Below are 23860 nucleotides of genomic sequence, written 5' to 3' on the forward strand. Positions count from 1 at the left end.
TTTTCCAGAAAGCACCGTAAGCTCAAGGGAGACGTGTGTCTGTATGCACATCCCAGCTCTGAAAAAGGAGATGCTTTGCCCTCTGTTTTCCCCAGTTCAGCTACAACCAGCACCAAGCCTGGTTTCCAGAGCAGGATTTAACCCCTGTGCAAGCAGGACTTCACTAGCAGAGAGGAGAGGACAGAGTGGGTGCAGCTGCAACCACATTTAGCCATGGCATCGTCCTTCAGTGATTGTCCACAGATTGATCAGGAACATGTTTTCTGACCTGCCTACTGCTCTGTAGGGCGCATTAAAAATATAAAAATCCCTAATAAAAGGGAATTACATCCTCCCGTGACGTGAAAAATGCATTTCTTATTACATGCTTCTCTCTCACCTCACAGAAAGTAAGGACATACTATTACTAAATATCTCCCCTGTCCCAGTGTCTTCAAGAAAACAAAGTCACTTCCCATCAGCTTCTGCTTTGGGCCCCATTTTTCAGAAGCTTAGTTTGTTGCTATTGCTTTACTATTTCTTCAACAAGTGACTGTTTCATAAAGGGCATCTGTCTCACTAACTGTGTGGGCATCTGGCACATACATAATTAAATACGGAGCGCTCTCATGAGCCCTAAACCAGGCAGCCAGACGGGTATCAAACGAGGGGTGTACTCAGCTGCAGTGGGATGCCCGTACATGTGGTGTGTTCCTCACAGCATTCACCAGTTCAAAAGCATTAATACAAAAGTTTATTTCCTCTGAAGAACAATTCAACACGTATCTTAACTGCACGAGCAACCGAACTACAGACAGCAGGGGCAGGTCACAGACACAAGACAGTCACAGCACAGCTCCGTGTTCAGAGAATGCTGCTCACAGCCCCAGGCTGAAGGCAACACCTGCATCTGAAACATCGTGGATGCAAGAGCAGACACCATACCCCAGAGACAAGGCACTGTCACCTATCGATGCTTGTCATCGTCTCTCTGTTTCTTGGTCTCTCTTTCCCTGCTCCGGTCTCTATCCCTGTCCTTCCTGTCTCTGTCCTTCCTCTCCCTCCCTCTGCTCCTCTCTTCTTTGGAGTCCCTTTCTCTCTCACTTTCACCCCAAGCCCACGACCGTTCCCTTTCTGGCCATCGCTTGTCTCTGCTCTTTTCATGGTCTCGGTCCCTTGTTCTCCAGTCCCTTGTTCCTTCACGAGACCAGTTTCTTTTCTCTCCTGATCCTTCTCCATAGAAATCATTTTTCATGTTTGGCAAATTGATGGGCTTTCGGAAGGGTCTATCCCGTCCTCCAAACCGTAGCTGCCCAGATTCTTTTTTGCCTCCAAAACCACCTCCCAGCCTCCGAGGAATCCATCCTTTCAGAGTTCTTTCCAGTTCAAAGTCTACAAAGATCTCATGTTGATCAATAACCAGCCTGTTGGCATCCCTGTGGGCCTTCAAGAGAGCGCGCTCCTCTTTGTACTCAATAAATGCGTAACCCTTGGAAAATCCCGTGACCAGGTCTCGGACCAGACGGATCTTTCGGATGTCTCCATACCGGGAAAAGACCTCCTTTAACTTATCTTCTGTTGTCTGGAGATTGAGCCTTGCTACGAACAGGGTGAGGTGAGGATCTCCTGTAACTCCCTTGTTGGGTACATAGCGTGCCAGCATAGCCCTCCATATGGCACGGTCGTGGGGCTCTTCATCTGTGCCATCGATGCTCCCGGCTTTGAGGGGGTCATACTCCTTTGCTATGGGGGCCCAGTCATTCATTGTCTAGTGGAAAAAAAACACGCATCGCACAGACTCACAGGTATTTCAGGAAGAAGAGCAGGTAGAGCAAGAAGCACCTTCTGTACGGTACTTTTCATCCAAAAATCCCAAAAAGTTTGACAAACTTAAATAAACCGGCAGTACCGCTGCTGTTCGAGTTCACCTCCCCGGGCAGAGCCGCGTCGAGGGGCCCGGATCCACCCTCGGCTGAGGGGAGCCCGGTGGCCCCTTCCCTCTCCCCGGCCTGAGAGGGCCCCGCGGCCCTGTCCTTCCCCCGCGGCCCTGCCCCGTTCCCTCCCGTCTGAGAGGGCCTCACGGCCCCGTCCTTCCCCCCGCGGCCCCATCCCGTTCTCTCCCCCTTGAGGGGGCCCCGCGGCCTCGCCCCCGCCCTCCGGGACCCCGCAGCTACTCCCCGCCACGGCCGCCCCCGCGCCGCTCCCCTCACCTCGCCCGGCGCGGCGGGACGGCGGCTCCTCCCGCGGACAGAGGCCGATTCGCCAGGCCGCGGCGGGCGGGGGGCGGCTCCCGCCGGTGTTTATTTTAACCCCTTTTCCCCCCTTCCCCATCAGGCGGCTGCGACACCACCCGCCGCCCGCGGCCCCGCTCCCAGGAGCGGCCTGAGGCGCTTCGCCGCGGCGCTGGGCGAATGTGGCGTTGAGGAACAGCCGATGCGTTTACCTCCCTCCCCGCCTGGCCCGGTTCGGTGCCGCTGCCCAGCCCGGGGCAGAGCCAGGGCTCGGCCCGCGGCGCCGGGAGCCACCCCCGGCCCTTCCCCGCGCTCCCCTTACCGGCGGCGGGGGGTGGGCGGGTGGTGTCTCCTCAGGGGCAGGGCGGGAAGCGCCGCCGGGCCGTGGCCTTCGCCATGGAAACCGCCGGGGGCGGTAAGCGTCGCTCCGCCCGCGGGTGCCGCCGGCAGCACCGCCCGGCCCGGCCCTCCCCTGGGAAGGAAGTTAGCGGCGGGCCGCGCCGGGCATGCAGCGGGGCCGGGAGGAGGAGGAGCTGGAGGAGGAGGAGGATGGCGGCCCGGAGAGGGCTCTGGAGAAGAGCCCCTTCCAGCTGACGGCCGGGGATGTCTATGACATCTCCTCCGTGGTGGGCCGGGACCTGCTGCAGCTCAGCGCCGGGCCGCAGGTGCCCGCCGCTCTGGCCCGGCTGCAGTTCAGGATCGTGAGGGTGCTGGAGATGCTGGAAGCGCTGGTGAGCGAGAGCAGCCTGGCCGAGGAGCAGCTGCGGATGGAGCGGGACAGCCTGCGGCGGGAGCTGGAGGCGCTGCGGGGAGAGGGGCCCCGAGGGAGTGCCCAGCAGGTGGGTGCCAGGGCGGTGGTGGGTGCCCACCAGGGCGGCTTGGCCATGGGGTCGACGGCTGCGAGGTGGCAGACGTGCCAGAGGCCCCTTCTTCGACACAGACTATGGCGTGTCCACTTGGCCACGTGCAGGTCGCGACACCCACCCTCACACCAGATGCGTTGGAGGATGCGTTTGCCGCAGTTGTCGGTCTCTTCTATCACAGCAAAGCAAGTCTCAAAGTTTGCTTCTCGTCTTTGTAGGCGGCCTTGAAGCCATTTCCAGAGCAGAGATCTTCAGGGTTGCTACAAGTCGCAGAGCTGCAGATCCCTCCTGTTTCACTGTAGTGATAAACCACGCTTCTAGCTCAGCAACACACAGTGCTAGCAGAGGAGTTCAGACACACACAGGGAGTTTCAGAGTACAACTCGTACAACTCCACTGTTGTACAGCTCTTTCACAGCACTGGCCCCATAAAGACGATTTGCCATTTATGCAAACACTAAAGCTTTGTTACTCTGTGCAAGGGAAACTGATGTCTGTGACCCAAAAAGCCGTTACCACAAAGGTCTTAAATTAGGAAAGGAGAATTCAGTTCTCACCTCCCTCTGCCACAGAGTTTTGGTGTGACCTTAGACAGATTGCTCAGCCTCTCTCATCATCTGAAAAGCACATAAAAGCAGCTTCTTGGCAAATGAGATTGCAGCCTTTTTGGGACAGAGACTTTGCTTTTAGCTGTGGTCAGAGCCTGCCACAGTTGGGCCCTGTCCTTGGCTGGGAAATGCCAGCACCAAGGGAATACAAAAATAATACAAAAAACTATCATTAACTGCTTGGAAAAAATCAGGATTGTGATGAACTCATACTAGTTCTAAGGATTACTGCATATTTATAAAATTCAGAGCTTTTACTCTATGAGTGCCTTGTTTTTTACAGGTTACAAGATCATGACCCCCACCATTTATTTTACAGCTCAGCCTTGGACCAGATAAAATGGTTATAGACCTCACAGATCCAAATCGCCCCCGGTTCACACTACAGGAGCTGCGAGATGTATTGCAAGAGCGTAACCAGCTGAAAGCTCAGCTTCTTGTGGTGCAAGAGGAGCTACAGTGCTATAAGAGGTATATTGTGAAGTCAGCAAAGAACTAGTAACAATTGCTTCTTGTCTGGGGAGCTTACCAGGTCGGAGTATTGCAGGTTTGAGCACCTAGATTGGGCTAGGCACTGTCCAGCCGTGTAAGAGGCATCTGTGCTCCCAAGAGCCTACAAATGAGCAAAGAAAAATGGAGGAATGACGAAGTCTCTTTGCAACATAATTTTAAAACTAAACTCGCTCTTATTCTGCGCAGTTCGCAGCCTGTTCCCGTAACAACGCTGTAGGCCTACCTACAGTTACTCCCACTCTACACACAAGCTGGGCTCGCATGCAGGTGAACCCATCTATGCAGTCCCAGCAGTAGCACACGTGCTGTTCTTGTCTAAAGCCACGCTACGTACCAAAGAGCCCAGGGGTTTCCGTCTCAGCGTCAGTCAAAATTTCCTTCCTCCTCCAGCTTGCCGTCGGGGACGCTAGCTCGTCTACTCTTCCTTTGCTCCCACAGTGGGTATGGCATTGATCTAGAAAGCAGAATATTAAGTCCTTTCATCATCATTCAAGATAAGCTGTGGGGGTTTTTTAAGCCTGCCAACATACAGTTGTGTAACGCACTTAAACTGTGCAAAACAAGTGCTTTCAGAGAAGGATTTTGGTTTCTCTAGAAGGGATCAGCCTGGGAGAATCAGCGTGAGCCAAAGGGTGGGATGCAAGAAGGGCCTTGCTCTTGGTGCTACAAATTCCTTCGGCTCCAAGGCTGCTCTCTGCCAACCTCAGCCCCTCATCATCAGATTGGATTATAAACTCTTTGGGGCAAGAAACTACTTCTTAATCTAGACACAAAATATCTGAGCACATTAGATTTCAGTTGAAATATCTCAGCAACAACCTCTTAGATACAGTAAGCTCGCCCTTTGCCTTGTCTGTAACAGGCAGGTGAAGCCAAGAAGTTAAAGTTAAATCCAAGAAGCCAGTTTACAAACTGCTCGACAGCACTTCTCCCAGCACTGCAAGGGACCATCTCCCCAGCTCAGCTGCCCACCTTTGCTGGGCAGCCATTGGCATGGCTTCTTGCTTTGATTTCCCAGCTGTGTTACACAGCTTGTTACAGGCCAAGTTAAAAATTAACAGTGGGCATGTTTTCAGTTTTTGAGTGATTTCAGTCACAGTGCTGTGCACCTAAAGAGTGCATCAAGGCTGCTTTACAGTTCAAGTAATTCTATGTGGTTATCTCCTCGTACAGCGTTACAGCTTAAGCCAAAAACCATCTTCCTTTTAAACATTCACATAAAATCCTAATTATAATTGTACAGCCATGAAGAGTAATTGTGCAGGGGTAAATAGGAGTACATGTTCTAAAATGTCTTGTGTATATTGGAAATAAGCTCTATATAGCACAAGGTAACTGACATCCTCACAGGGAATGGCTAAAAAATGACTGATGACGTTTGGGGATTGCATTTTTAATCATGATTTCCAAGTAGAAGTTATTGTGCCAATATTAGAGATCTGCAGTGTCACCAAATAGCTCATGGTCCCATTTCTCTATGAGGCAGATTCTCCTCTGAGTTACCCCATGCCTGATGTCACACTAGTTTCTACATATTCTCCTGTATTTTTATTTCCAAGGTCCAGACAAGTGTTGCTTAGCTAGTTTCAGCCTTCAGCTACTGCAATCACAAGTTCTCAAGATAAATGAGGTCAGCTCAGGACAGTAAACCAGCATGCTGTGAAAACAGTGTACTATGCAAGCTGGTAAAATCTAATCCGATTCCAAGCAGGGTAAACATCCTTCCGTAAAACCGAAGCTTTTGCCTAAAGTAGGTGGTTACAACCTTGTAGAGTGTAGCAGCAGCGAAGTAGGACGACAAAATCTACAGCTCAGGCAAAGCCCTTCTTTTCTTCTCTATGGGATGGAAAGAGGAACAGTCACCTGCCTTGCAGGGACGCTGGGAATCTCCCATCTGTTCCCAGTGGCGTGGTGTGAGCCTTCGTGGCTGCGCTGAAGGTACCACAGATCCACCCACGCAGAAATTCACCATTTGTGTCTGCGCCTGACTGTCATCGTTGGACTTTTGTACAAATGCAACGTGTAGTTACACTTCCCTTTCCCTCCTGTTACGATCTGCCATTCTTCCTCTCTGGAGAAGTCAGCTCGTTACTTTTTTAGTGTTCTCATTAAAGCACAGCCTAAGCAAAATGACATTGCAGTATTTAAGGAGAAGAAGAGCAATTCATTACAAGAAATAGGCCCGGCTGCCATCCCTGTCCTGTCAACACCCATTCACCCACGTCCTCAGCTGCCCAGGGAAGGGTTTAACATAGACAGCAATGCCACACTATGCACAAAATCACACACAAAAAAATAAACAAACCCCCTTCTTTTCCCAGTGGGATCATCTCGCAGAGAAAGGACCAAACTGAAGAACTGCAAAAAGTGGCCAGTGGCAGAAGCTCTGGTACCAGGAAGGACAGCGAAGAGAAGACAATCATCAAACGGCTGTAAGTTTGGCTGCATCTTTTTTGGCAGAATATGGCATGCTTCATACTCAGTGACTCCAGGGGTGAATTCTGAACTTTGGCCTAGTTGGTTGGGTATTGTTTTCTGTTCTCTCTGTAAAATTAAAATGCGATAGAGAAATCCTTTCCTGTGGAAAAAGCACTCCATGGGAAGAAAATCTCCACCCAGGCAAGCAGGGCGTCACTTTTTTCTAGGAAAAATAAGCATTTCAGAGCAAAACTATGCAATACTTGCCTCCCTGGCTAGCAGATGAAGACTCTGCAGTGGGCACATACCAGCTGTCCCAGGAGGTTTGTGTTGCACAAAGCAGCTGTATGCAGTACCCACAAGCTCAGGCTGCAGCCCTGAAGTTCCCCAAAACAGCAGAACACATTGACACAGCCATCTCACTGCATGTTCCTTCTTTTCCAGTTGTATGTTATTGTTTGGTTTTGTTTTTTTTTTTTTAGGTTCTCTTTTAAACATGGAAAATGAGCGTCCTCAAGAACTTAACCACTTCTGCTCAGAAACAGCACTGATGAAGGCCTCTAAGGAGTTAGGGGAGTCAATGGATGGAAGAAAAAGCATCACTCCTACTGTGAAGAATAAGCAATCATCTCATAAATATTATGTTGTATAATATTCTTTCAGAATAATTTTACTTTGCTTTTTTAGAAACTGTTTAAGACAGACACTTTTTGTATTTCCTAGGTTACAGCCAGACATTACCCACACATAGAGAATAAATGTTTATACAAAGGTGGTTTTTATTCTTATTCGAAGAGCCTGTGATGATCTGTACCAGCCCTTATTTATCCTGTCCACCTATCAAAATGATTTCACAAGATGAAGATATTTTTAAGAGCTACATGCCCTTCACAAGTGCATTCACAGAGAAGCGCTGGGAAGAACCCAGACTGCAGTCCCCACTGCTCTTACACAGAAAATAATTACCTTACACTAATACCAAACTGCTTGAAAACCCCAGCATTGTTTTTTGTTCTGTCTTCCTTTGCATTAGATGGGCAATGCATGGGCAGCAGCAGGCAGAAGCCTGTCACAGCCGGCCCCACTAAAGGAAGAGGCAGGTGGGCTGTGACAACAGAACCCCTGCACACACAGGAGTGGTGGTTTGGGGTCGAGATGAAAGTCAGTGGAGAAGAGCACAGCAAGGGAAGGAAAGCTGCAGCATCATGCTCTGCCCACACGAAGGACTGATGTCTTTTCAGAGGTGCAGGCATGTTCAAACTGGAACAGAAGCACCAAACATTTCGCTTCTGACAGCTAAAGGTCTCCTGTGGCAGACAGGTGTATTTTTCATAAGCTCTGTTCTTTCAGTCAACTGTCACAAGCTGTGTATTAGCCCAAATAATGAGATTTATCACTAGTGGAAGCATACAGGGCAAACAGAGGAGTAGAAAAAGCAGCTTGACAGATACCAATTAGGTCCACATTTAGAAAAGTACAATTTCCAGAGCAGAAAAGACTGAACAGACATAAAAGGAGCAGTGACAGGTATCAAACCATGACCTTATTCTCTTCAGAAGTGAAAGCAGGCTCTGAAATCTTTTGATTCCCTTTCACACGCTAGCAGCATGAAAAATATAGGACACCACACATCTGCTCAGGTGCACAATGCGAATGTGGCTTAGCAGAAGGCAGCACTGCAGTCTCCTTTCAGAGAGAATTTGTTAGCAATTGTACATTAGCAAGGCAACATCAAAGATGTCTGACCTAAGCAAGCTGGTTTAGCCAGGGCACAGAACTGCTAAAGTCATTTTGCCATCTCCAAAATACTAATAAGCCTTGGCCATGTCCTCATGATGTATTTTCTAGAGCATGGTAGCAGGGAAGGAAGTTACTGCATTTCCTTAGCAGAGGCTTTGTCTTTAGAGGAAAGAAAAAACCTAAAAGCCAAACAAAGAATCATGCATCAGCAACAGCCAGGATACACCTCTGAGCTGAAAAGAGATGTTTACGTGTGCTCTGAACTCCATCCTCTTCTGTGGTTTGTCCAGGGATGTATTTTCCCACCTCCTTTAAAAAGGGAGGGATGGGGAATTATGCCGCAAAACACACTAATCACTCTACTAAGTCTTAATGAAACTATTTCAGGTAATAAACTGCACAGATTAAACAGAGCTGTGCAAAAGTAACAACCTGGCACAGAAGACTAACACAGACCTAGGCCACTCTTTGCACTTAACTGGAAGGAGACAATAATGAAAGCTGCAATTATTCTTTTCAGTTTACTATTTAAGCTGTTATTTATTTTTAAAAAAAATAAAAAAAAAAAAGGTGGGAGTTCACCAGTTAAAGCAGACAGAAGAGCACCTCAACCTTTTTTGGCTAGTTTTTTCTGGAAGCATCACAGTTGCACCCACTCTGGTGCCAAGTGAGCTGCACAGCTTCGCTCTCACAAGGGGAGTGAATTCCTTGGCTATGGCTACAACAGAAGAGCTACCATCCTGTGAGGGCGACGCTGCCATCTCTGGCAAAGCCACCCAAGCCTGGCAAAAGCAGTTTAGCTCCCAAACCAAGGGCATCTTTCCCTACTAAGTGCTTTACACCTTGTTAGAGGATGAAATCTTCCTATAAGGCACAGGGATAAAAAAATGGCATGTTTCTGTGAAAAGTATATTGAGATATACATATATTTTATATATATGTATCTCAGTTCCTAGAAAAGTAAAGGATACATACTCAGTGCAACATCAGCTTTATTACCATCTTCCGATGCAGTGCTACTTGATTACCAGTTAAGCGTTTCAGAGAAGACAATTTTCTTTTTATGTAAAATAGGGAGAGATCTTCCCCCTTTCTTGTTTACAAAAGTGATGCTGAACAACAGAGGTTTTAAGCTATTTGACCTGATTGAGAACAAACAAATGTTTAAATAAAAAAAAACCAAACCCAAAAAGAAGCATTTTATTCCAATTTTGACTTAAGGGAAGTGCTCTAGTAAACCAGGATACTGTACACTGCTGTAGTCTCTGTTACTGAGACCAGAGAAAAATCAGTGCCAACACAAATAAGTCAGCCAAGGAAGCTTACCTGTAACTCAGTACATGTAAGGTAACAGGTCTCCAGTTAACTCTTCAGAAACGGTGAAAATACACAGGCTGTCTCTGATGAGCTTGCCTTGTGTTAAGCAGTAAATAACAAAGCATTTAACAGCTAATGATTTTCACAGCTTGCTTTCAAAATGCTAACGATCTGCAATGGAGACAGGTACTATAGCAGCCACTTCATCAATAATAAATATATTCTTTATTTTACAGAGACATTGTCTTCAAGTTTTTAATTTAAAAAATACATCACTAAGCCACCTCTCTTGCTGCTGGAGCATACAACCAGGATGTTGTTGCTATTTGACCTATCACATAGGCAAGCATATAAGATTGTCCTAGAGGGCATTAGCTGGAACAGCAGCAGCCTTCAAGACATGAGGAACAGAAGACATTAACAGAGCCACAGATCCCTTGCTGACATCTTCCAGCAGCAAGCGTGGCTGACGGCTCACAGCCATTTTCATCTACACACATGCCAAGCCTGCCTTGGCAAAAATTCCAACTGGTAAGAATTCATCTTTAACATAAAGGACCTGCATTGTATTGCCCGCCTATATCGCGGATTTAGTTCTCCAACAGTAACGTTACAAACGTCCGCAAGATGCTAAGCACTCGACTCCCATGTAAGACAGTGGGACCAGACCATGCTGGACAGACCTACAGGACCAGGCAATAAGGAATCTACTTTCTTCATTGCATGAACTCCATCATTATAGTTTGAAGCTGCATATGAAGATGACTCCTATTTTTGGAACCGCTATGCTCTACTTCAAGCATTCACAGTAAATAAATAGCTCCTGATGTGACTAATTAGCATAGGAAGATAAAAAAAATTTTTGGAGAGCGCTCTTTCTTTTACTTCTTTAAAATCCTCTGGGAGACACCTCCAAGAATCAGCCATCAACTATAAAAAGGTACCATCTTAAATTTTAGAAATTAAATAATGTCAAACATTGATTCTCACTGTGAAGTTCTATCTTCACATTTCTAATCAGTATCAACCCAGTCTATCAGAATGCATCCTCATTTGGCTTGGAGTCATTTCTCTGAAGAAAGCAGCCAATTTGACCATCTATTTCCCTCAGCGCCAGTGCATTTAAAGTTCATTGCCAACATGAGATATGACACTGGAAAAACTGGATTCCTACCACAAATTATTTGAGAAAGATAGTAGCATCCACCTCAGAGAAGCCTGTCAGCACCAGGTTGTAAGAAGCAGTCTGACAAGCAGTCAAGCCATTGGAAGTACAAGTCAGAGTACAGAAGTACATCTGCTGTCATAAAGCTAATGCCAAGTTCATCACCCCACAAAGTGGGGCATGAGATTTTCATTGCAAAAGCAGAAGCACAACCCAAGTTTCTGTGCAAGTCTTTGACTGCATGCTCAAGTGGCACTAGTCACTATGTAGACGTATTCTAATTTTAGGGAGGGTTTCCTTTTATGATATAAAAGTTTTGGCAATCTAAGGTCAATTATTCAAGCCTGCCTGGAAAACTGTAATAGGTATTTAAATACTGCAAAGCAAAAAGGTAGTTTTTAAGGAGCTCAGAACACCATAAGCAGTCCACTAAGAAAGCTGAGGGAAGTGAGGACAGGGGGGAAAAAGAAAATTCACTGACTCCTTGTAGAGCATTCAGTCCGAAAAAAAAACAACCAAAGAAGATGAATTAGTGTTTCAGCCACGGATGAGCTTCAATGGAAGCTTTGCTTCTGTCTCCATAGTCGTACAACAGTTCTTCACCTGCTTTAATGTCTCTGGAAGCTATGAGTATGAGATGAGGCACACCATCAATGTCATGAAGCTTTGTTTGACAATTGCCACATTTGCTGTGATTAATCAGTCTTCCCAGACGATTAGTTTCTTTTGTAGCATCAACACTGAAAGAACAAGAACAGAACGCAGGATTGCTGCATATCACACAGTCACATTTGTGAGCCAAAACCAAAGTGCAAATCAGATAAAGAATGAGGAATCCACACAAGGCTTGAAAAATGAAGGAAAAACAGAACACTATAGAATAGTCTTATGATTAAACAGACGGCACATAATACAGCAAAGGTAAACTGAAGCAATTCTGGGAGATTAAGTTAGCACAAAACCCAGAAAATGGAAAATTTAGGATATGTTTTTGAGCAGCCTGTTTCCAAGCAGCTCTTAACTGTTCATGAGGAAGAGCGGAAGCCAGATGGAGAACACCACCAGAAAGGCTTGATACCTTAAATACCCTCCCGTCAAGGAAGCTGTGTCCAAGACAAGTAGTATCCACTGAGTAAACCAGCAAGAGTTTCTACTCACATGGAAGGCTGAGAATGCCTAAATACTACATGCCCAACTTCTAGAGACCTGGATACTAAAGCTCTAGTGCCCCTCATTGCACAAAGAATTGTTATGGCAGCTGTCATTATGGCATCTAGAGTGCACGTCAGACACTTAGAATATAATATAAGGCACTTCAAGGTAATTAATATACAGGTTAAGTGAACCACACTCCAGTATACAGTAACATCAGCCAAGGAGGAAAGAACGTAGTCTGAGTAGTTGCTTTGAGAGAATTGGAGTTTGGGGCAAATGACACAGCAAATAGAGGGATAAAGCTGACACACAGGGTGAGCATCAGGTGCTAGAGAAAGAAGGAGGCCCAGTCAAAGACAGTTGAAGGAAATGTTTCTCTTCCAGTGAGTTTGTCCATACTACTTTTCAAACAAAATCCTTGCAACTCAGGAAAAGAGGTTAATTTTACAAGAGAATAAATTTAGGCAGAAGTCCATGGCAGAGCTAGAAGTCTCATCCAAGCAGATACAACTCTCCATATACCTTGTGCTGTACTTCAGAGAATAGGGCTTTGAGTCACCTACCATTCCTTTTAGTCCAGAGATATAGGAGGCTCTTGGACCATGAAAGAGTGCTCCAAAAAGATTTCCTAATTCATGGTTCCCATTAAAAAAATTTTGCTTGAAAACAAGAAAAGACTTAGCAGCATTCAAAGCTTGTATCACTCAGTTATCACACTTAAGGGAAGAGAAGCTTACCAGTACGTTTTGCTGAGGTACTGAAAATAGTACATATAGCAGCCTGTAGATGGATCTTGAGCATACACAGCTTCTCGCTTTTTAGCATCAGTGATCTCTATGAGATCCCCATGATATTCAACTACAAATTCTCCTCGATTAAAATGTTTAGTAGCGATTACTCCTCTCCCTTTGCCATCGATGTAATCAATCTGTTGAGTTGAAAAGAAAATCAGCTGGGAAATTGAAAAGTATTTACATGACTGCAAATATGTTGTTTACTAGGAAATGAGTGATTTGTCATTTAAAAATGCTACAGCAGAGTATTTGTGTGTATTGCAGACAAACCTGTAGAAGCACAATGCACAGCATTGTAGAAGAATGAGTTTGGGACACACCCTATGAGTTACCAGGTATTTTGGTACAAGGTCTTCTAATCAAAGAACTAAGAATTACTTTAAATAAACCACACACAGAAAAGAGTTGTCTATTTTTTCTTTTAAACTATCTATTAGCTGAGGCAGTAAGCTTTTCCATTTCAGGTGCACCATCACCATTAACATGCACAAGTTAAGAAGTTAGAGGAACAGAAAGATCAATCGCAGAAGTTACATTTATCACCCACCAGTATACTTTATTATTCCCGTCTCCCCATGTAAACTGGAAAACTCCAAGAAAGTTCTCCTATCACTGTTGTAGATGTGACAGTGTTAACTACAGGCAGCTGCTTTTCAAGAAGTACAGCTCTTCTGCACTTCCAGGAGCCATTTCTGCTTTAAATTCTAAAAAGGGTGATCAGAGTAACCCAAATGGTAAGCACTTGGTCCCAATAACTAGTATTTGCTAGTGGTGGGAGGAAAACCAGTACAACCCATTATCCCATAATGAAAACCTACAGCAACTGGCTGTAAACAGGCTAGTAGAATTTGTTACCATACAGACAGTATAAATGAGTGTTACCTTTAAAATGTATGACAATTAAGATGCTATATCTAACCCCATTTCTGGAAGCTAACCCAAGAAACGAGATACTAAAGGGAGTGCATTTTCAGTGAAGACTATAAAGCCCCTTCGATATTTACGACCAGGGCTGCACATACATATTCTTCAGAGACAAATATTGCCCATCCAAAAGGAAAGACAGTGTGCTCCAGTTTTGCTGTGCTTTCATCATACTACTGAAGAACTACAGCAGTTCTGAGACTGAGTTCTGCTACCTTCTGCTTAAACGGATTAACAGCAAGATACTGTATAAAGAGTACGTGGCTACTCAGGTTGGCATTGCAGTTACCTTCATTCCTTCTTCTTTCCCACTTGTAATTAGCTCATCTATTTTCCTCCTCTCCTCAGTCTGCAAAAGAAACAAGAACAAACAAAACCACAGTATTGTTGATAGTTTTTGTAGCTTATTCTATAGCTAAAAGGAAATTATTAGCCAGTGACACTCATTTTTCCAAACCATCCCATATTTCTAGCAAAACTGAATGGTACAGAGACAGATTTGTGCCCCTCAAAATATATAAGCAGCTAAATTCCATCCTAGAAGAACTGGACCTGCATTTCCAAATTTTAAGAACGTTCTTAACAATACTTCTAGTGCACAATGCTATTTGTATTTGGCCAATGGAAACTACCTGCAGATAGTTGTGCACTTCCTCAAACGTTCAGTTAACCAGTAACATTATAAGTAATGTTATTTTAACAAGAAGCACTACCTCCAATTCAGATTTGCTCTTCCTGGAACTTCTTCTAACTGGGTAATAATCTGTCACTTTTCGATTTGGTGTTCTTCCTTGTGTTCTAAGGAATAAGAAAAATAGAGAGCACACATATTTCAATTTGTGAAGTTACACCTCTAGGACAGAAATATCTGCAGGAAATTTTTATTTTCAGTTTGGTGTGTTGAAAGGTGATCATTATCAATCAGTGTTTTTTATCAGTACTCTTCAAGCCAAAAGCTACATCCTTTTTTCTTCCCCATGCTATTTCCATTACTTTAGTACTAATTCTTTAACAAGGATGAGATGCCATTGGAAACCAACTGAAGGTCACACTACAGGTCTGAAGTCCCCTGTGTGCCTTGCCAGAAGGCACTCTAAAAGTTAGGTCATGAAAACTGCTTGGCAAGGAATTCATTAATGTTAGGTCACATTACTCCGATATCATGGGAAAGGGTATCAGCTCAGCCAGGAAGCCTCCAACTGTAATTAATCTAATATTCTCTTTCTGACAAGATACATTCCCATTTGTCCACAGAAAAGTAGGTCTTAATGGTTCATTAATGTCTTGTTCTATAGGTGATCAGCAAGCAAGGCTAGTATATTTTAAGAAAAGCAAAAGTCCTCTTCAAAGTAGATAAATACTTTGGGTGCTATTTTGTATTTTCAAACACATTATTATTGTGAAAACAAAGAAGTCTCCTTTAAGATGTTTCCCTCAACACAGGTATTTGCTTAAAAAAAGGCAACAAAACAAGAGTAAAATTAATTACAGGTCTGACTGTAGTTCCTGAAGGAAAAATGCAGATCAAAGCCTCCTGGTGCAAAAGGACACACAGAAGAAAAAGCTTTTACAATTCCAGAAGTCACTTACTTTCTCCTTGGTCCACGTTTTGCTTTAACCATCTTTTTCTGAGCTGGCTTTGCATTGGCCTCATCAGCACAGTCTGAAGGCATGGGCGTCTTTTGAGTTTCTACAGTTTCTTGTTTTTGATCAGAGGAGGGCACCGAAGCATTGCACCCACTTTCTTTATCTTTCTGGTCTTCTGGTTTCATAGCACCTTCAATTATATTGCCACCCTTCTTTTTTTCTGGTGACAGGAAAATAAAGTAAGGCTCTGAACTTAGGATCATCTATACCAGAGTGCTTTAAATGAATTCCAGGGGTTTCTAGTCCAAGTTTCTAGTTCTGTCAAACAGGAGAAAGAGGAAGGGAATGATACAACCTCTTTCTGGTAGAACCCAGATAGGCTGTTACTCAACTTTTGACTAGTCATTGCTACAGTACATACAGTACAGAGAGGGGTGAGCAGAGAAAGGGAAAGGGTAAAACAGAGCCCAAGTACTTTGTCATGTTACGTTTGCGACTCAGAACCTTCCAAACCTGAACACGCAGCACCTTCAGTGCAGTGTTTGAGACAACTGCACAGTTTGCCACTCAGTGGATCTGGCATACTAAATTATCAAGTTGCCATAAGCTAATCAACATCCTGCACTGACGAGGGAGAGGAAGCATCTCTGGATCCACGAGGGAGAGGAAGCATCTCTGGATCCTGCGCTGCTGTGATCAGTAGCTGCAGACACTGGTACCAAGTGGCCAACATCACTCACACAAGATCCACACAAGCTAAAGGGCTGGCACTTACAAGAAGTCTACCTCACACACAACCAACATTTTCTTGGTTGCGTGCATCCTACCTTGATACGACCACATCCTCCTTGTCAGTCAACTGAGGTGAGCATGGCTTAAAGCTGAATAAAGTTTTTATTTAAAGCAAATCACCAGGTTTAACAGTCCCATCTGCTGAGACAGATGCTTCAGTCTCACTGGAGAAATAGAGCACAGCTGCAAGGCCACAGCAGTGGGACAAGCTAAAGCCATCTTCACTTTCTTGTCAAAACTGGAGAGCTAAATTAGGAGCTAAAGGCTCTAAGTTTCCAGAAAACCTGACACACTCTGTGTTGAATGGGACTTAAAACACCTGCCTTCTGAAAGCGTTGGCATCAAAGTGTTTTGACAAGTTACCAAGGTTATTAAATGCACCTTTAAACACAAGCCAGCTTTTTTTTTTTCCCCTCCATAAAATTAAGAACGTTCCCATTTCTAGTCACTACCATGAAGCATCTACAAAGCCTGGCACTCAGCATCCACAATCTGTGCTCCTCCCTCTCACTGCCTTTATTTCATCCTGAAAATTTAAGAATTGTTTCTTCTTCTACCAGTACCTCTACCTCATACGTGATTTGACTTGGAATTGCCTTTATATGAATTAGTATAATGTAATCAAATTATAGAATAAACCAGTTTTAGGTAAAAGCAGATTAAAAAAAATTAGATAAACTACCAAGCACCGACCTGAAGAAGCAGCGTAGTAATGAATTGCATGGGATTAAGGCATGTGGACAAGGCAAGCATTAGCTTTTTATATCCAGAGAGACAATACAAACATAGCCAGACAAAAAACAGAGGAAAAATTGCCTGGTAAACCTGTGACCTAAGTTTTCACAGAATCACAGAATGTTAGGGATTGGAAGGGACCTCGAAAGATCATCTAGTCCAATCCCCCTGCCGGAGCAGGATTGCCTAGACCATATCACACAGGAACGCGTCCAGGTGGGTTTTGAATGTCTCCAGAGAAGGAGACTCCACAACCTCTCTGGGCAGCCTGTGCCAGTGTTTGGTCATCCTCACCGTAAAGAAGTTTTTCCTCATATTTAAGTGGAACCTCCTGTGTTCCAGCTTGCACCCATTGCCCCTTGTCCTGTCAAGGGATGTCACTGAGAAGAGCCTGGCTCCATCCTCATGACACTTGCCCTTTACATATTTATAAACATTAATGAGGTCACCCCTCAGTCTCCTCTTCTCTAAGCTAAAGAGACCCAGCTCCCTCAGCCTCTCCTCATAAGGGAGATGTTCCACTCCCTTAATCATCTTCGTGGCTCTAAAAGGATAAGGACACCCTCATCTTTGTAGAGTCCCACGGTTGCCAATAGAGTTGTGGAACTGGGTAAGCAAGTGGGCCAGGGCAGCTGCCTGGCCTTCTTGAGCGTGCATTAAAGTTTTCAAATTGGGAGTGAGGGGAGCACATGAGGCAAGCAATCCAAAGATCAATCTTACCATTTCCTTTCCTGTAGGTTTTGTTTAGTGTTTTGCCCTGACATTTCGCCTCGTGATACATGACAGAGTTCTCTTCTTGAAGCGGGGGGCGAGCACCAGCAGTTTTGTTTGAATTCAGGTAGCTGTAGATTTTGGATTGACCAATAAACACATTCTCCTAAAACAGACCCACACAAGAATCAGTACATCACAGAGATGCCAGGTACATCAACTTGGTATCCACAACACGCTGCAAAGACCAGGGTTGACAGCTGACTGTGCTAATGCAAGTTACACTGCTTTAATGCATCATCCTTGCTGCTGTTGCTATTTCTACTAAGTGAAAACATAATGGTGGTAAGCACTCAGGAGAACTTTACTAATGCAAACTCTCAGTCCGAGAGGACTTTCGTATGAAATGTGGCAGAATCAGTTAGTCATAACTAACTCCAGCTTCCACCCTGTGCTTCACAGTATGAACTCTGGTGCAAAAGAAACCAACCCTGAGCTCCTCAGGAGAAAGGCGGCCTCAAAGAGTGCAAGCCAAAAAAAATACAAATAACACCGCAAAAATTGCCCAAGCCTAGAACATACCTCTCATAGTCAGAGAGGTATGAGCTTACCCAAACACTCTCATGAGGTGTCAAGTGTTACTGCAGTTAATTATATGCTCTACTGAGCAACACAGAAGAGAGGAATCAGTTTTGCAGCCTACCTTGAGTGACACCTCACTGGTGTCTGGGAGATAAACAACGGTATCTTTTTTTTATCCATTATATTTCACAAAATGAAGTGTACAAGTTGTTCATGGCAAAAGAAACATTAACGAGTCTACACAAAGCACTTATGCCCAGCCAGGAAAATGGTAAAACCCTCTGGCATGGTCAAACACCGCAGAGACCAGGGTTTGTACACTGGCTCGGGCTCCAAGAACATCAAGCAGTATCAAATTTAGCGAAGTTTAGCAGAGTCGTGCCACCTTTGCTTGTACCGTCTCCTGCCACCTTGCCAAGTTTGACTGCACAGTGTATGTAGGGCACATAGATTTCAACTGTGAGATCTCAGTGTCTGGACAAGCAGATGCAACTTGGCCAGAATGAGTTTGTCTTGGCTATATTTTGACTCAACTAAAAGAAATTTTCCGACATTGCAAGTCAGTTAAAACAACAAAAACATGCATCCATTTTTTTATAAAAGCACAAAGGTTCCCAGTAGTTAAAAAAAAAAGCTCAGATACAGCTGGTTAAACAAATACTCCAGTATATGTAGTCACACAAACACTAAAAAAGTAAACAAAGCACACAACAGAATACATAGGATAATTTTAATAATTAGCATAATCATGAGTAACAAACTTAAGATGTACATAATTCACACACAAAATAAGACCAGTTAAGGCTCAAATTTCAGTCCACAAATAAACTTTACTAAAGATTAAGATTACAGTAGAACAGCCTGAGAAAAAGCAAGTCAGTTAGACACCTCCTGACCCCCAGTATTTCTGAAAGGCCTGTGAAAGACAAGACTTGCTTATTGAAAAACTGGGGCTTTTAAGGATGAAGTACTATGAAAGCACTCCATTTTAACAATTGCAAGCAGCAAACCCTGCGCTGCAAAGTTCTCAAGATTTAGTGAAGAGTTTAAATATGGGCATTTCCGGAGAAAGCCAGCAGCAGTGAACCGTGGCAGTCCACCTGCCAGCGAAGCCTTCTGGCTTTTGATACACCATTAACAGGAAGCGAATGACTATTTTCCAGCGTAGCTTCCTCCCCCCATTCCCAGATCCCTGCCTGCTGCGCTCTTGGCGCTACCAAGACGCGGCTGCCACGTCTTTGTCTGTGCCAGGCTTGAGACCCTCGAGAGCAGAGATTTTCTCAGCAGAGCACATGAAGGACTGCTGAGGAGCTCTAGATTTGATGCAATGGCCACAATTATTTCCGTGGGGGGTTAAATGCAAAGTGACGATCAACCTCCGGCCAACTGCTTGTCACAGAACTACAGGAGGGGGAAGATGGCACGGAGGGATTGCCGAGCTTGGGGCCTGGCTGCTCGCTGACAGCCCCGGCAGCGCCCCGCGCTTGCAGGGCAGCTGCGGCAGGGCACGGGGAAACACGGAAAGAGTCCGATTCGAATTAAAGTTAACCGATTTCGGAATGATTCGACGAGCCCCAGAAGCCAGGCGCCCGGGGCCAGGAGGCTCCCCGGGGCAGCCCGCACGCCGGCTCTCTCGTCCCGCGGGGGGAAGCGGAGGGCGCAGCAGACCCCAGGGAGCCCCCCGCCCCGCTCCGCCCGCCCAGGCCCGGGCAGTGCTTACCCCGCCGGCCCGGGGGCGGCCGGGGCCCTTCCTCTCGGCGCTCTCGGAGCTGGCCTCCTCCGCGCCGCCCGCCCTGGCCTTGGGCATGTTCTTCCCTAGGAGCAAGGGAGGATGATCGGCGCCTAAGCCATGTCCGGCGCGGCCGCCCGCGGTCATCGCCCGGCCGCCACGGCCTGCGCCATGTTTAAAGGGCTGGATGCGGCAGGGCGAGCCGCGGCGGCCCAGCCCCTTCCCGGCGAGCTGCGCACACCGCGCGGGGGAGGAGTCCCGCCGGCGGCCCCGGCGCCCCGCGCCTCCCGGGAGGAGCCTCCGCGCCGCGGAGATGCCCCGCGCCGCCCAGCCCCCGCTCGACGCGACAGCCCGCCGCGCCCCCGGCTCCGCCGCTCTCCGGCCCCGCTCCTCCCCGCCACCGCGCCCGCGCACCTTTAGCCATGACCGTGGCGGCGCGGCCCGGCGCCCAGGAGCCCCCCGTGGCCGGGCTGCCCCGACGGTCCCCGAGGAGCGCTCCCTCCGAAACCAACCGCTCCGCAGGGAGACGCCGCGCTCCTCTCGGCAACCCCATTGGTTCAACCGCCTGCCGATAACCTCTTCCGCGCCCCTGATTGGCGCGCAGAGCCGTGCCCCGCCCTCTCCCTGTCATACGGAGATGGTCGCAGCTCCCGGGAACAGGGTTTAAATGTGAGTTCCCTGGGCGCTGATTGGCCTGTGCGAAGGGCAACCGGCGCTCTGATTGGCGGCCCGGGAAGGAACGCCCTTCCGCGGCAGGGCCCCGCCACGTGGGTAGGACGCCCCGCTGGGAGCGGGACCCCCCCGTCGCCGGCCCGTCCGTGCCCCCGCAGCGGCCGGGGGTACCGGTGGGTCGTACCGCCGTCCTGCCTGGTCTGGCGGTGCATCGGCACCGCCCAGCGCGGTCCCATCGATTCCTCGTCCCTCCTGAACCTCTTCGCAGAGCACATGGCTCTCTCCTCCTGCCTCCGCCGCCATGGGCACATGCAGCCCCCGCCACCTCACGGCGGGGATCCGGGGGACCCTGATTCTAACGGGATTCTAAAGCTCTGCTCTGCGAAATTATTAGACTGTTTTATGCAATGTCTATCTTAAATCTCCCTGGTTGAAATTTAAGTCTATTAATCTCATCCTCAAAGCTTGCCTGGAGAACAGATAGTACTTAAGCGTTGCACTTGCGCACCAAAGCCCTTCTCGTGTCATCCCTGTTTGGTCACAGGGGCAGCTAAAACACGGCGACACCGCAGAGCCATCCCTGTCCCCAGGAAAGCTTGAGCAGCCTTCAGCACTGACGCCCTGGTCAGAAGCTCACAACAGGTCTCGTACACACGCTTCAAAATCAGGAAAGTACGACTGCAAAGAGTAAAGCAGCGATGAGGGATACTGCACGTCCTTCTCTGCTAGCGGTTGTCATCATGGAAGTTAGGAAATTACCACACAGGACCTCTTTGGCACTCCATGTTAAGTAGAAAACTACATTGAGCAACAACGTATGGCTATTTTTTTTCCTATCTGTGCTAGCCCTTTTAAGACCTATCTAACAACAGCAACACGTGTGTGCTCAGGATATGGGTCCATGGTAAGCGAGCTGACCAAAGCGCTATCGTCACAGGGCATGGCTTCCCACCGAAAGCTTATCTGCAGCCGCAGGCCGCTGCTTGTCTCTTGGGCATCCCTACATGATGTAATCAGCCAGTTCAGGATGGCGATACAAATGAAAATTATCCTTTTCCTTAAGAACAGAAAAAAAACCCCCAACTTCAGCAAGAAATGCCTCGAAGGGACAGCCTCACCCTGCCCGGGCTGTCCCTCAGCAGCTGGGAAGCGGACAAGGCATGAATGCGGCGTGACTCCAGAGGAAATACCAGGAGGCAGCGTGGTGTTTCAGTCTACCCTTTCCTCATTTTGTGATAGCTCTTGGCATAAACAGGCACTCGGAGAAAAGGCAAAAGAAACCCAGCTCTGCATCGTCACCGTCATTTCTTATGTCTGTGTCTTCACAAACAAGGCACACACACGCATTTCACAGAAAGGCGACCAACACGCACTGGGAGTCTCCTGTGAACTCCCATCAGATGCGAGGCTGCAGCCAGCTGACATCAGCTGGGCGTCATGCCGATGAACTCCTCTGTCATGGCAGGTACACCAAGCTCACCAGAAGAGCACCGGAGCCCTCGGCAGACACTGGTCTGATTTTTCCACCCCAATTCACACTGTTCTTTTCACACATCTAGGATGTGACTGGAAAAAAAATCCTCATAAATTACTAAGATGATTTCCTCCTTGCAGTAACTGAGGAACACTGTTCCTCATGTCCTGGTAAAGCTCTGGAAACACCTTTACTGTGGTTTTGCTCAGCTTTTGGAGGTTGGATATTTTTAATATTAATTTTATATACGTCTATTAAACAAAGCAACCGAGTTTGCATTGGAGCCGTGTGGGTCGCCACTAGAGGGCAAAGCAAGTTAAGTAATTACCTTCCCTAGAGCAACAAAGAAAACAACGTCATCTCCAACTGGCCCCTACCAGCACGGTGGGATCCCACTGTGAATTAACAACATGTGCCAGCTTTGCCCCCTGAGCTCGCTTCAGGGAGTTCCGACCCAAAAGCCAGTACCGAGAGGAAGTTAAAATGCTATCACACGTAGGGCTACACCCCAAAAAGAGGACGCGTCTTTCTGCAACCGCCCATCACTGTGACTCGGGTACACGGCACATGGGACAGAGCTGGCCAAGGGCGACACTCAAGAGAGCAGCGAGACTCTTACTAGCACCAGCTCTGAAAACCAGGGACCTAAATATTACCTGCCGGGGGACTGTAAGGGCAGCTCCCGAGCGTGCTGTTTTAATGTGGAAATGTGAAATTGTTGTGTGGGGGAAGCAAAGAAAAATTAATAAGCAAGGTGTTGGATTTGCTCAGAAAGGGAAGAAAATCTTCAGAGTAAATATCTTCAGTGTAAATTAACACTTCACCCACTTTAAAAAAATCTTATTTTTAGGGGTGGTTACCTTTGAATTCAAAAGATCAATTTCTTTCAAATATACCAACAAGACAAGCTTGTTAAATATTTCCACCTGGGAGCAAGTTCTTGCTGTAGTTCTCACAGCACCTGTCATATTTGCAATTAAATAAACATCACAACGTTTACACGTATTTCTATTCACAAGATGAAATCCTGACAATTTGTGTTTCAGCCACTGTACCTCTCCACTAGAAAGCAAGCAAAAATGATGCCCTAAGGGTAACTGTTGAGTGTTACATTAAGCAACATTATTTTATAAAGCCATATAATAAAATGCCAGTAGGTGCTAACTACATTTCATAGATTATAAAATAAATTACATTCAGAAGAGTATCTACCAATGACTAAAAAGAGCATCTCTGACAAAAAAGCGTGTTCAGTGACATCTAAGTTACATGCAAAATCCTAGGGAAACAGCATCCTGCAGAAAATTCTGCACAGGCTAATTTCACGCCACCTTCAAGCATCATTGCCACCAGTGGCATTACTCACCTCTCCCAGTCGAGGACGATCATAAATTCTGCTCGCAGGCCTGATGGATAACTATCTTTTCAACTCAAGACATCAAAACCATCACTTTCTTGCCATGACTGGAGGGAGATGCTTAGATGCATTTAACGTTAGATACACCGCACATGAACTGTACTTCATTGTGCCTTTATTTGAAGCGCGTGGAGGGCAATAATCAATATATTAGCTGCCGTTTAAATTGTTCTCATCTCTGGCCAGACTTCTGTCGTCTTTTTCTCCATTTATTGTCTGAAGCATCACTGATTAATCTGAATTACTTGTCAGTTTAATTAACATTGCTTTGTCTTTAAATAGCTTAGCCTAAATCTCTCTAATCCTTTATTGGTTATTTTAATCCTTGTTAAGTTTGTCTAATGATAAAATAAGTAAACTTGTGTGAAATTGAATGAGCAGTACTGAACATGTTCACATTTCATGACTGCCCACTTTATTTACATCTGCTTCAAATTTATGAAGTTCTTAAAAA

At 46.3% G+C, this 23860-nt stretch overlaps 3 protein-coding genes across 8 annotated transcripts; 1 reads left to right on the forward strand and 2 right to left on the reverse strand.

Annotated features, from left to right (window-relative positions):
- Nucleotides 1-710: 710 nt before the first annotated feature.
- Nucleotides 711-2762, reverse strand: SNRNP35 (small nuclear ribonucleoprotein U11/U12 subunit 35). 3 transcript variants are annotated; one of them, XM_068412611.1, is made up of 2 exons: nucleotides 2533-2762; nucleotides 711-1747 (listed from the first exon to the last, which is right to left on the reverse strand). In XM_068412611.1, the coding sequence occupies exon 2, from the start codon at nucleotides 1742-1744 to the stop codon at nucleotides 947-949; it is 798 nt and encodes a 265-aa protein (XP_068268712.1). In that variant the 5' UTR covers nucleotides 1745-1747; nucleotides 2533-2762; the 3' UTR covers nucleotides 711-946. The 3 variants fall into 3 exon arrangements, with proteins under 3 accessions (XP_068268712.1, XP_068268713.1, XP_068268711.1); XM_068412612.1 differs by lacking the exon at nucleotides 2533-2762 and adding an exon at nucleotides 2423-2526; XM_068412610.1 differs by lacking the exon at nucleotides 2533-2762 and adding an exon at nucleotides 2190-2411.
- Nucleotides 2485-7334, forward strand: RILPL2 (Rab interacting lysosomal protein like 2). Its single transcript, XM_068412613.1, has 4 exons — nucleotides 2485-3049; nucleotides 4001-4152; nucleotides 6516-6626; nucleotides 7095-7334. The coding sequence occupies exons 1-4, from the start codon at nucleotides 2717-2719 to the stop codon at nucleotides 7117-7119; spliced, it is 621 nt and encodes a 206-aa protein (XP_068268714.1). The 5' UTR covers nucleotides 2485-2716; the 3' UTR covers nucleotides 7120-7334.
- A 1993-nt stretch (nucleotides 7335-9327) lies between these two features.
- KMT5A (lysine methyltransferase 5A) lies at nucleotides 9328-20343 on the reverse strand. 4 transcript variants are annotated; one of them, XM_068412502.1, is made up of 8 exons: nucleotides 20258-20343; nucleotides 19835-19929; nucleotides 17542-17698; nucleotides 15298-15514; nucleotides 14421-14505; nucleotides 13997-14056; nucleotides 12727-12917; nucleotides 9328-11574 (listed from the first exon to the last, which is right to left on the reverse strand). In XM_068412502.1, the coding sequence occupies exons 1-8, from the start codon at nucleotides 20265-20267 to the stop codon at nucleotides 11364-11366; spliced, it is 1026 nt and encodes a 341-aa protein (XP_068268603.1). In that variant the 5' UTR covers nucleotides 20268-20343; the 3' UTR covers nucleotides 9328-11363. The 4 variants fall into 4 exon arrangements, with proteins under 4 accessions (XP_068268603.1, XP_068268605.1, XP_068268602.1 ...); XM_068412504.1 differs by lacking the exon at nucleotides 19835-19929 and having other exon boundaries at nucleotides 20258-20339; XM_068412501.1 differs by lacking the exon at nucleotides 20258-20343 and having other exon boundaries at nucleotides 19835-20040.
- Between the last annotated feature and the right edge of the window lie 3517 nt (nucleotides 20344-23860).

This window comes from Nyctibius grandis, chromosome 14 (genome assembly GCF_013368605.1).
Source record: "Nyctibius grandis isolate bNycGra1 chromosome 14, bNycGra1.pri, whole genome shotgun sequence".
Taxonomy (NCBI): domain Eukaryota; kingdom Metazoa; phylum Chordata; class Aves; order Nyctibiiformes; family Nyctibiidae; genus Nyctibius; species Nyctibius grandis.